At 30.9% G+C, this 12,631-nt stretch overlaps 1 protein-coding gene across 2 annotated transcripts in view; it reads left to right on the top strand.

Moving 5' to 3' along the window:
* Nucleotides 1-12,631, top strand: part of LOC115877932 (sodium-coupled monocarboxylate transporter 2-like) — a 63,929-nt gene that overhangs the window by 38,031 nt on the left and 13,267 nt on the right. For both annotated transcript variants that reach the window (XM_030894286.1, XM_030894291.1), the window contains exons 5-7: nt 3,206-3,309; nt 10,842-10,909; nt 12,177-12,331. In XM_030894286.1, the coding sequence (XP_030750146.1) occupies nt 3,206-3,309; nt 10,842-10,909; nt 12,177-12,331 (327 nt within the window). The remainder of the gene's footprint in view (nt 1-3,205; nt 3,310-10,841; nt 10,910-12,176; nt 12,332-12,631) is intronic.

A 12,631-nucleotide genomic window follows, 5' to 3' on the forward strand; every position in this document is an offset into this window, starting at 1 on the left:
TATAAAAATAGAAATGAGTTAAGCTTTGCTTCGAGCTTTGCTGTAAAAATAAATTATTCCTAATCAATTGTGTATTACGAATTGTGTGTTACTTAGGGTTAGGGTTAGGCTTAAAAGAAACTAATATACTTGATATAGGGTGGTGACAATTTCGATGCTCAACATTGGCATCTCAGAAACTACGAGAGATACGAATTCGGTTAAATGGGACAAAAATTAGAAGTTTGACAAACACCTATAAAGAAACCCCCGGTATCTTGATTAGTTTCGGATTTATGTCAAAAAAATGAAAATAATACGTTTATTTTAAATGACAATATCTTCAGAACTATTGTATCTGTTGCATCGTAAGTTGGTAATTTTATATTTTTGATTTTGGACAATTAATTAAATGCCGTTTTCAGAAAATTTCTCAGCCTTCTAGATTTCGCACAACAACAGTCAAATTTTTGTTTTCTTATGGCCGCCATTTTGAATTTTTATACTGTTAGATAGAGCAAAAAATAATCCTTACGGTGGTATCTAATTTTTATTCGATATTATGAAAATTCACTAAAAAAATTGGATTTTTTAAAAATTAGCTCAAAAGATCAAGTCTGCCTTAGAAATTCCATTGACACTTTATATGACAGCAAGTTAATTTTTGTTTACACTATCAAGTATCAAATCTGGACACAAAAATTTATAATAGATAGTGTAAAATGTGTTAACAGTCAACAATATATGTATAAGTGAGGAAACACGAGATGTGTATGATACTTAAGAAATAATAGAAATTCCGATCTAGCATGCGCAATTTATAGAACATTTATAGAAGGATTTCAAGAAATTTAGCAGTTGCTGGTAGCTTTAAAGAACAAGATAGTAATATTTTAAAAGGCTTAATGATGCTAATATGCCAGCTCAGATTTAAATAAGTCCGGAAACTCCTAGCCGTAAAATAAGTCGCGAATGTTGTATAAGTGATTCTTATGTAGGGAAAATTATCAAAAAAAAACATAAATATCACAACTTTAAATTTAAATGTGTAATACAATTTCTTGTATTGACCTGTATTGAACTCTGCTATACAATTTTTGTGCGTCCAGATTTGACACTTAATAGAATAAACAAAAAATAACTTGGATTTCCAAGGCAGACTTGATCTTTTGAGCTAATTTTTAAAAAATCAATTTTTTTAGTGAATTTTCATAATAATGAATAAAAATTAGATACCACCGTATAGACTTTTTTTCGCTCTATCTAATAGTATATAAATTCAAAATGGCGGCCATTAGAAAACAAAAATTTGACTGTTGTAGTACGAAATCGAGAAGGCTTAGAAATTTTCTGAAAACGGCATTTAATTGGCCGAGGTAAAAAATATAAAACTACCAAGTTATTGAAGATATTGTCATTTAAAATAAACGTATTATTTTCATTTTTTTTTGGCATAAATCCGAAACTAATCAAGATTACCGGGGTTTTCTTCATAGGTGTGCGTCAAACTTTTAATTACGCAACTTTTGTTCCATTTAACCGAATTCGTATCTTTCGTAGTTTCTGAAATGCCAATGTTGAGCATCGAAATTGTCACCTTCGAACCTACTATTACACTACTTACGTTTTATTCACAGATTTTTCAGTTTTTTGGCTCAGATTATTGTTTTTAGTTTTCAGATTATTGTTGAGTATTCTTTTCACAACTTGGAAGTAGTAGCTAATATCTAAATATGTATAGATTTTGAAGAGAATTTAAGTATATAGAGGAAAAAGGCTCCAGTAGGCTTAGAAATGATCATTGATGACATTCCTCATATAATTTTACATATGAAATGACAGCGTTCTTCATTTCATAGCCATCACTGACCCCGTTTTTTTATAATATTGTACAATGCCACAAAAATAAAGCCCGCATATGATGTTAATACATATTTACTTACTTAGGTTTGATTTTAGCGTTAGTTTTTATGCTCGTTGGATTAAAAATGGCATAAAAAATAATCTGTTACTTTTGGGTATCTGTCTTGGTAGAAAAAAATCTTGAAAGTTTTTTTTTATTTTATGATTTTAATTATTTATCTTTTTTGCTTTTCTTCTGTATTTGTTTATTTTATGCTCTGTTTAATCGAAAATAACTTTTGCTTGTTCTTTTGTCAGTCAGATACTTATGTAGTGATTGTAGTGGTCATTTGTTTATTTTGATTCAAAATTCAATCAATATTTTCAATCAAAAGTTTTTAGAAAAACATAAATTTAAGTTGTCGAAAATTTGCCTCTCATCATATGCAATGTAAGAACTAAATGTATACCGGGTGCGTCTCAAAAGTGGCACACCCTTATAACTTTTTTATTTTTTCAGTAAAAAAATCGAGATTTGGTATGTTAGTATATGACATAAATTAGGATTGATTGACATATTCAGTTGTTTTTGGTCACTTTCTGTTTTACCGGAAATGACTACAACTTTTGATTTTTAAATTGCATTCTCGGTAATTTTTTACTTTTTTGAATAGAAAATGACACTATGAATAGAATGACATGTCACCTTTTGACATTTTTGCATATGGTTTATTTTAAATTATAACTTGCGGTTCGTAATGAAAATTTGACTCGAAATACCAAGTGTGTGATATCAAATTATTCGTAAAAAATCCTTTTTCCAAATATGTTAACGAGCCACCCTCGTTCCATTTGAGAAAATTGAGATATTATTAAAAATACGATTTAAGCATTTTCTATCTGGCCAGGACAAGACATTAGAGATCAAATCTATTTTTCCAGGACTTCTTGATTAAGAATTAGTGTTTTTAACATAGCCATGGCACTCTAGATTAAATTTTAAAATTCGATTTTTTATTAAGCAAGAATGTCAAAAGCTGACATATGGTATGTCATTCTATTTAGGATGTCTAAGTAAAAAAAAACCGATGGTGCTATTTAAAAATCAAAAGTTGTAGTCATTTCCGGTGAAACAGGAAGTGAACAAAAACAATTGAATATGTCAATCAATCCTAATTTATATCATATACTAACATACCAAATGTATTTTTTTTATCTGAAAAAATAAAAAAGTTATAGGGGTGAGCCACTTTTGAGGCGCACACGCACATACCCGTATAGATTAGATACCCTAGTGCAATATGATATTTTTTATGTTACTTTTAATGCCAGTTTGTTATGTATTATTTATTTATTTCCATCTTTAATAGAAAATTATTTTCAGATTTAATCCGTCCACTAGATACTTGGCTAGTTGGTTGTACATTTTTCAAATGGTATTATATACAAGTGTAGCCGTTTATGCTCCAGCTTTAGCATTGAGTAAAGGTATTTACAAGTACAGTAGATTGCTTATTTTGATAATTTTGATCATTTGATCATTCCTCTAAATTTAATCTACCGCCGCACGCCGCTGCCATATTATCGAGATCAGAGTCATAGGGTGGCGCACCCCATTCGCCTCGGTTGATTATACGAAAAATGATAGAGGAACAAAATATTCTATGGGTATATGTGGAAAGGCAATGTGCTTAATTTAAAATTATTTTGTAATGTACAAGACATGTCCTCGAGTATGTCAGAACTAACATCTACACCAAGCTATATTTTTTCTTGGGGAACACACGGTATTTTATTTCATTTTTGGATCCTTGAACATAAAATAAGGCATTTATTATAAAGGCTAAATATTTTTAGAAACTTTGGTTTTTGAGATATTTAAAGGTATTTAAATATGCATATTATAATAAAGAAATGTCAATACTCTGTACACTGCTTTTCAGAATTAGTTCTTGCGCTGACTTTTAAGCCAGGGATATAAACTTTACTGAAAATTTTGATTGCTTTGTTTAATGTATACAGGGGTATCAAAAATTACTGGCCTGTTTTAAATATATATTTTATGCAAAAGAAAATGAATGTAAAATAGATCAGCAATAATTATTGGTACACCTTTAAAATTTAAGGAAGCAATAAAATGTTTCAGTAAAGTTTATTTCTCCACCTTTAAACCCAACAATTAATTTTGAAGAATAATGTACAGGGTGTTGATAATTTATTCTATTCTAGTATCATAGTTTAAGGAAAAGAGTAGTTGCACTCTCGCAAATATTTTCTGCCAGTTTTTGCAATCTGTCGAACATCGGCAGATTGCAAAGCGTTTCAGTTGAATTCCGTCCGTCGAGCTGCGAGGTTCGAGCGTTGCGTCCCAGCACAGAGACGGATTGACAAAAAATGAGTGCCTTACTGTGTGTGTGCTGCTATTAATTGTAGTAATAATTCAAAAAATTGTTCTTTGAGTTTTTTTAGATTCCCATCGGATGTAAATCGGCAAGCTGATAGTAATTATCAATAAACATTTCATTATATTTGTTTATTTTAGAAGCTGATATATTATGTAATTATAAAAATAGTCTTTTAGATATACAGTTTGTCTCAAATATGCGCATGAAAATATTTTTTGGTCAGGGGATTTGCCATAAAATTTTCATTCCAATAATAATTTTTGAGATAATTTATATAGATTGGTTTTTGAAACAATTTTAGAGTAAATATTTTGTACATCTAAAGTCTCCGCAAATTATTCATATTTTTTAATTGAAGGAATTTTATAATGGCATAATCTCTTACAAATTTAGTGGACTGTATTTTTTTTATTTTATTTATTTTTTATTATAAGTGGTCGTAATACAACAATATTCAAAATATTATAGACAAAATAATGAGTTTATATTTGAGGGAAGAAAAGTGCCACACCTAGCTTTAAACTACCGTAAATATACAGGGTGGCCCATTAGTGCGAGATGTGAAAAAAGTTTTATTCATATGTTTCAAGGTTTATAAAGGGGCGTATCCTAAAATATTTTGTTATATACAGGGTGTCACAAAAAAGTTATGGTAAAGTTAGTTTTATTATTTTTAATTATTTTACATCATTCTATACCTATACATTATTCTCTATAGGATATTTTTTATGGCGTCACCAAAATAGGAATATTTAAAATGGTATATCTCAATTTTTTTAAATGCAACATTCTGTATATTATTTTTCTGTCAGATGCAGAATTAAAAAGTGAACATTTTTTTATTTAAAGTATTTCTAAATTTTTAACGGTTTCGCAGATATTCGCAGTATTATATTACATATGGCTCTTACAACAGTAAATTTTTATCAAAGCCACCTAATATGATCTTTGTCTGATATTTTATCGTTGAAAATCCCATATGTAATGAAATACAGAAAATGTCTGCAAAACAGCTAAAAATTTAAGAATACTTTAAATACAAAAAATGTTCACCTTTTAATTCTACACCTGAAAGAAAAATAATATACAAGGAGTTGTTGCATTAAAAAAAAATGAGATACATTTTAAATATTACAATTTTGGTGACGCCATAAAATATACCCTGTATACGATAAAGTAAATTTTTCTACACGAATTTATTATGGTATCCATCATGTTTAAGAAAACATAGGTAAGTATTAATAAAGTTATATTCACTCTAGGTTTTTACCACTTTTCGTATACAGGGTGTCTCAGATTTTAATCGGGAAAATTTAATAGACATAGAACTTGCAAAAATAAAACAAAAAGTTCATATCAACTTGTAAGATTTAAAGCTTCCTTTTCGAGATACAGGGTGTTAAAGTTACTTAAAAAAGAAAAAAAAATTAAGATATTTGAAAAACAATTTTATCGATTTTGATATAACTTGACCCGTTTATAATACTTACTATGGGACTTAATTTGAGGTAATTAGATTTAAGTTTAATGGCCAGGGGCGGCGGTGGGGCATCACTATTAAATTATATTAAAAGGAGGAAAAATAGCACGCCACTGCTTTTTTAGAAGTTTAATATTATTTTTGAATTTAGTAATTAAAAATATTATTTTTTTGTCCCCAGACTTTTTTGTCTATCTTGCTTACTTCTTGCGAAAAAAATTAAATTCATTTATTCACTCCACCCTGGAGTGTTTTTTCGCAAGAAGTAAGCAAGATAGACAAAAAAGGCAGGAGACAAAAAAATAATATTTTTAATTACTAAATCCAAAAATAATATTAAGCTTCTAAAAAAGCAGTGGCGTGCCTATTTTTTCCTTTAAAATAATTTAACAGTGATGCCCCACCGCCGCCCCTGGCCATTAAACTAAAATCTAATTACCTCAAATTAAGTTCCATAGTAAGTATTATAAACGGGTCAAGTTATATCAAAATCGATTAAATAGTTTTTCAAATATCTTAATTTTTTTTTCTTTTTTAAGTAACTTTAACACCCTGTAGTTACAGTGGCAACACCGCAGTGTGCTTTAAATAGAAACAGTGTACTATATGCAGAATTTTATGCCGAATTCAGTTATCTACAGAAAATTAAACTTTTTTTAAATCAAAAAAAAGTTGTAGAAAATCTCTGAAATAGATAATAATATAAAAATATGTCATTATATATTTTTTCCGCATTTCTTCCCATCAAAAGATTTTCAGATACAGAAGAATTTTTACCTACACGAAATATGAAAATATTCTATTTTCAAGCAAGTTTTTACTCGATGATCAATTTTTTTTATTTTATTTTATTGTGAACTCATATTTTCCTAAATACATATATGTGAAACTATGGCGAGTGCCCGGACTATACTTTGCCTAGTTAATAGACCACGTATACAGCTACGTCAGTGGTCACGGGAGGCGAGAACAAGGTCATATAAAGTGGCAGAAAAAGAACAAAGGATTTGACAAGGAGTAAAGCTACTAGTTTCCTTATACTATGGTAGCATGCATATTTAAATATCTCAAAAATTGAAGATTTTAAACATATTTAACCCTAATATTAACCTGTTTTTGGGTCGACATTTGTACCCCACATATGCCCATAAAATATTTTGTTTCTACATCTTTCCGTTTTCGTATATATGAAGAATACGTTTTTTACTAAAAATTAAAAATAATCCAAGAAACAATCCTAAAAATACAATGTTTTTTTCGCGAAAATAACCTCATCGAGGGGTGTCTCACTTTTGGAATTACATGTCCAATTTCTTGGCAGTTGCTGGCATTCGTTGGCATCAGTTACGGCAGGCGACTGTACTTATATGGCAGACATAGACAAGGTCTTCTTTGCAGACACTGGCAGTCGCTTGGTAGTAAAATTATATTTTGGCAGTACATGTAGGTACATTTTTTACCCAAGTGAGACACCCTTTGAGCCTCATAGACATGTTGTTGAGATCGAAATATACCACCCCTAAAAATATTTGCATTTATTTAAGACTCACCTTGTATAAAAACCTTAAATGTTTAATAAAAGTCACAGGTTGGTCTTAATAAAGACAGGGGTTGGTCTGACAAAATCATTTATTTAAAGGCCATTGTGACACAGTTTTTTTGGACACAGAAACTTTAGTCATAGTGTTCTTAGTAACACTCTTATATCTTTAGGTAAAACTTGTATTTTCATAATAGCGTATTTCGTAAATAATAGCGTTGATTGAAAAAATTGTGTTGTTTTTGATTTGGTTTTATCTTCAATCAATGATAACATTTTAATGAATAATACATTGTCTGTGAATAATATAATATTATTGTCTTGTTTATTTAAAGGCACACTCTCACGACTCGTCTACTTGGCAAGTACGCCAATTGCTGTCCTCCATTCGCGAACTTCAAGTTTCAATGCTTTACGCCCTGGGCTACTTGAGAACGGTTCTGAAAGGAGCTGTGCGCAATAGCCTAGTGCCTTCATATGGCGCGGAACAGTTCTGAACTTTATGACTCAATTGAATGGAGTGAAAGTATCGCGTTCTTGAACAGTTCAGAGCTGCACAACTGCGTGAAAGGAGGAAAGCAAATACTGGCGTATGTGGCAAGTATCCCCACCATCCCCACTTTGTAAACAACAGAAGTGTCTAGCCCTAGCAGTCAACTATTAAGCTTGACCAATCAAGTTGGTTAGCATGGTTATTTGAATGGTGTTAATTCATTTGTGTTTGTCACAAACTCTAACGTGATTGGTCGGGCTTAATAGTTGCCTGCTAGGGCTAGACACAAGTGTAAACAACATTGGCAAGTGAGGCGCTCACACGATCTGTCCATTTAAACAAGTACGCCAGCACAAACATTGATTCTTGAAGTAAACAGTATAGTCGTATCCGTGGATACCGGTCGTCCCGAAATTGTCGTTGCTAGTGATTTGTTTTTAAGTTCTTTCACTGTATACTGCAATACGATTTCTATGTTCTTTATGTTTGGCCATCCATAGAAAGGGCTTATTTTCGTATAGATTGATAACTTCCAAAACAACATCATTTGAAAACTACACGGGAAAACCCAACTTTGTCCATTTCAATTGGAGCCGAGAAAAATGCAATTTCGTGTTAGGAATTAAAAAATATGATATTTTCGTTTGAATGAATAGAAAAATATATACCTATTACTACCAATTCTGAATTATTAATATTCCCAAGCAGCATTTGGACGTCGGGACAACGTTGTGTCACGCGACCAAACGTCGGGGCGCAACGTCGGCACAACCTCGTGCCAGCCCTAGTCTGCACTAGTTTGGGGAATAATTTTTGGGTCAAAACGACGTTGGATACCTACGTTGGCTAGCAGCCTAATTTAGTACAAACTGCAACGTTGTTTAAAATCATAATTCACAAAAATACAAAATTATAATAATATGGCGTCTTAGTCGCGTTTTATCCTAAATTGGGATAATTATAGTAAAAATATTATTTTTATGATTTAGTTGATTTATGATGAGACACATATAAAGTGTGATGACAGTAAAGGAAAACAAAACAAAAGTATTTAGGTGTGGAGGATGTTTGAAGATCATAATTATTGAGACACTTTAACCAACTTCCGGTTCAAACCGTTCTCTGTAACTCTCTCGTTACCCAAGGCAAAAAAGTTAAACGCAAACAACTTTATTGATAAATGTATTGCTTCCACTTTGAAAAATACTAAAGGGCCTTAAAATTAAAAAAGTTTTAAAAAAAAATGAAATTTTTTTTAGTAAAATGAGAATAATTTATTCGCAGTCGAAAAAAAATTGTTTCCGCGTGTTATTTAGGGTCAAATATTTCAAGTTAATGTATTCAAAAAGCAGGAATTGCTATTTTAGGAACGAAACATTTTCTTATTCAACAACATGGCGGCTTTCACTTTGTTGTTTTGGAGATTAAGATAGAGTAGATCGAGTAGTCGCATACTGGACTAATAAAGTCGGAGTTCAGCCTTAACAGGTAGTATACTAGTCGCAAGATTGCCTAATTTAGACATCCTAGAGTCTAGCTTGTGCCGCCCTCTATATTCTAAATAAACGAGGGAGTGGATAAAGTATCGGTAATATGTCGATGTATATTTAAATTTAGTTTTATATGTGCTTTTCTTACGTCCCATTTTAATTAAGTTTTTTTTATAAAAACAAAAACAGCACTGAACTGACTGACTGAACAGAACAATGAAGTGAAAATTTAAGATTTAAGGTTATGGTTCAATACAGTTGCAAAAAGGTAGTGGCTCTACGTCCTACCAACGTAAGAATAAGGAAATCTAAACAACGTTGGAATTAGTAAAATAGACGACGGCGACGTTTGCATAACGTTGGAATAGGTCCTGAAAGTGACGTCGGAAAACTCTTTATTGCCCAACATTGTAACTACGTTGTCCGAATCACCTAAAGATCACTTAAGCAAAAAGGTTACAAGACAACGTTTATTCGACGTCGCAGAAGCTTTTACTTTGTTGTAGTACTAGTTCAATATCGGCACAACGTTACAACAACGTTTACATTTATTTTAATACCCAAGGTACGGAGCTAACTATTTCTTGTAATTAATCCAACGTTGTGTTTAGTAAACATGTGGTCGCAAGTCGTGAAAATGCTACTTGGGTTGTTAATTATCGCCATATTCTGAAATACCGAAATAAAAATGTCAAAATTCAAAACAAAACAGGAGAAAAACCAGGGATGTCCAATTAAAGGTTGTATAAAACCTAACCTAAACTATTATTTTTTTTGATGTAGGAAGAAAATTAATATTTAAGTAGGGTTTTATTAGAATACATAAATTTACCATATGTAATACTTATTGCAAGATGCATGCTTGTCGCCCATGTGTAAGGATATTTCTGGTTTTTGCCATTTACGCGTGGACTACTCTGATTTTTCATTGTATTATTGCTTTCTTTTTTCTCGAATGACGCTAACATTTGCCTATAAAGTTGTCTCGCTATCTTAATTTCTATAAAAATATGACATATCTGGTTTTCCCGTGCAGTCTTTATTTGTCCACCTCATTTATGGCTGAAGTAACGATTTAGGTATATCGCGAATATTGAAGTTATTAAGGTAAATTTGATATTATACAATCTATTATTTCCTTAACGTTTTAAATTATCCGCAATTAACTCAAAAAATACTACGATCCGGAAATAAACAGGACATAAGCTATAACAGTACAATTATTTGCGCAGTCGTTTGAGCGCTTCGGCAAGTATAATCAGGGCTGGCCCAGGCTACACTTGGCAAGTGTACGAATAATTGTGATCCTTTTGACTCGGGCTATGTTTACCGACAAACCAAACCAAACGCGACGAGTGACCAAGGAACCCGTTCTCACGACATGGCAAGTATATACCAATAACAAATGTTTGTCAAGTACACGAGTCGTGAAAATGCGCCTTAACGAAAAGTACCCGAATGAAGACGAATAAAATAAAATTTGATAACTGAAAACTATTTGTAATAGAAACCTAATTTGACTGAGTTATGAAATACAATTTAAATAATTATTATTCCTAATGTTTACAACAGTTGTGTTTGATATTTCCTAATATATTTTTTTTTATTTTAGTTACTGGACTTAACGTTTATATAGCTGTTAGTGTTGTTTATATAGTCTGCATCTTTTATGCATCTCAGGTAAGCATTAATTAAAAACAAGATTATCTAACTTATAATAACACAGCATGTTCAATATTCAGCTGGATTTCTTTACCCATATTTTAAAACTTGTGCCTTACCTGAAGCGCTAATATCTCTTTTGACTTTGACGTTTAATTTTCGTAATTATTGTCTTCTAAAAAAATATTAAACCGAGACAGTTTCTGTAAACAGTAATCAATAGGCATGTACGCACATTTTCGCTTAAAAGTAAAAACACTACAAGGTATTTACCTTGGATATACCTACCCTATACCCGGGAACTTTTTAATAGGTATATTTTCACACATTTGATAAGTTGAATATCGAATATGTTTATAGTGATTCCAATATAACATTATCATTTGCCTCTGGTTTAAATATTTTATAAGTGTTCATTATAAAGTAGCAACAATTATATTTTTTGGGTAATTACCGATAAATTGGACTTTATCAAAATTTAGTTATTATAACAGTTTTACATTATTATGTAAAGTCTGCTCAAGGCAAAGTTATAGTCTGTCCAACGAGCCAGGGAATATTTTGATAGACTACATCCAAAAAATATCAGAAAATACAATTTAATCGTGAATTAAAATGACAGACTTAACCTTCACTGTCATGAACTTTTTCATTGGACAGACTAGACAATGAGCAGGTAATGTGTATTTTCCGTCATGCATATTTTAGATGTCATCTGTCGATATCTCCCTTAAAGTGTTAGGTAGTAGAGATGAGCAAAACTGCGTTTCTCCAATCGCAATTGAAACTGCGATTGCGACTTTTAAATAGTGTACTAGGTATAAAATTGTCTGTGTTTGTACCTATAGCTTAACAATTAAAAAAAGTTAATAAAAATCAGTTGTTTAGTTTTTAAGTTTTTTTAATATTTGCAACACATAGTATAGGCATTAAAACTTTATAATATGGTTCAACTACACATATTAATACCTACTGTTTCTACATTTCTCAGTTATCTAATTCTTTATCAAATTCTTATATAAAAGATCTTTTAAAAAGTTAAAAGCACTTATATTATATTAAAAATAGAATAGGTTACTGATTACCGGTATCATAATATACCGTAGAGCCCAATAGCGTTATAATCAAAAGGACTTTGAAACCACAAACTTTGTCAGTTAAAAAAATAATACAATTTATATATGAATTAGTATACCTAGCGTCATACAAAGTTTGATTATAAAGCTTTTTAATAATACTGTAATATTTTTAGTCACATGGAATCTTTAGCTTGGAATTATTTTAGGGCGGCATGAAGGCGGTGATTATAGCTGATACCTTCCAAGCAGGTGTACTTATAGGATCACTTATTCTGATCGCTTATTTAGGGGAAAAACTTGTTGGTGGTACTGGTGTAGTTTGGTCTGAAAGTTATAATGCTGATAAGTTAGAAATATTTAAGTACGTATTAATTAGCTTTAATGTTTTCAATATTGTCTAATTAAGAGCAAAAGATACTGTATCAACCACAGACATTTTAAAATTCTTCAAAACTAAGAAACTATTTTTATTTGTTCATAACTCAACTGAATATGATTGTTTTATACTCTTTTATACATTCACCGGCACGAAAAACGGACACCCTAAAATTTTGATGTTAATATATTTTGTTCTACTGGGCGGATTTTGATGAAATTTTAAGCAATATGTAGTTAAATTATTTGACTTTTTAATATCTCTTAGTATCTCGTATATGAAAGT

This window comes from Sitophilus oryzae, unplaced genomic scaffold (assembly GCF_002938485.1).
Source record: "Sitophilus oryzae breed Bouriz unplaced genomic scaffold, Soryzae_2.0 scaffold_1062_pilon_pilon, whole genome shotgun sequence".
Classification (NCBI taxonomy): Eukaryota; Metazoa; Arthropoda; class Insecta; order Coleoptera; family Curculionidae; genus Sitophilus; species Sitophilus oryzae.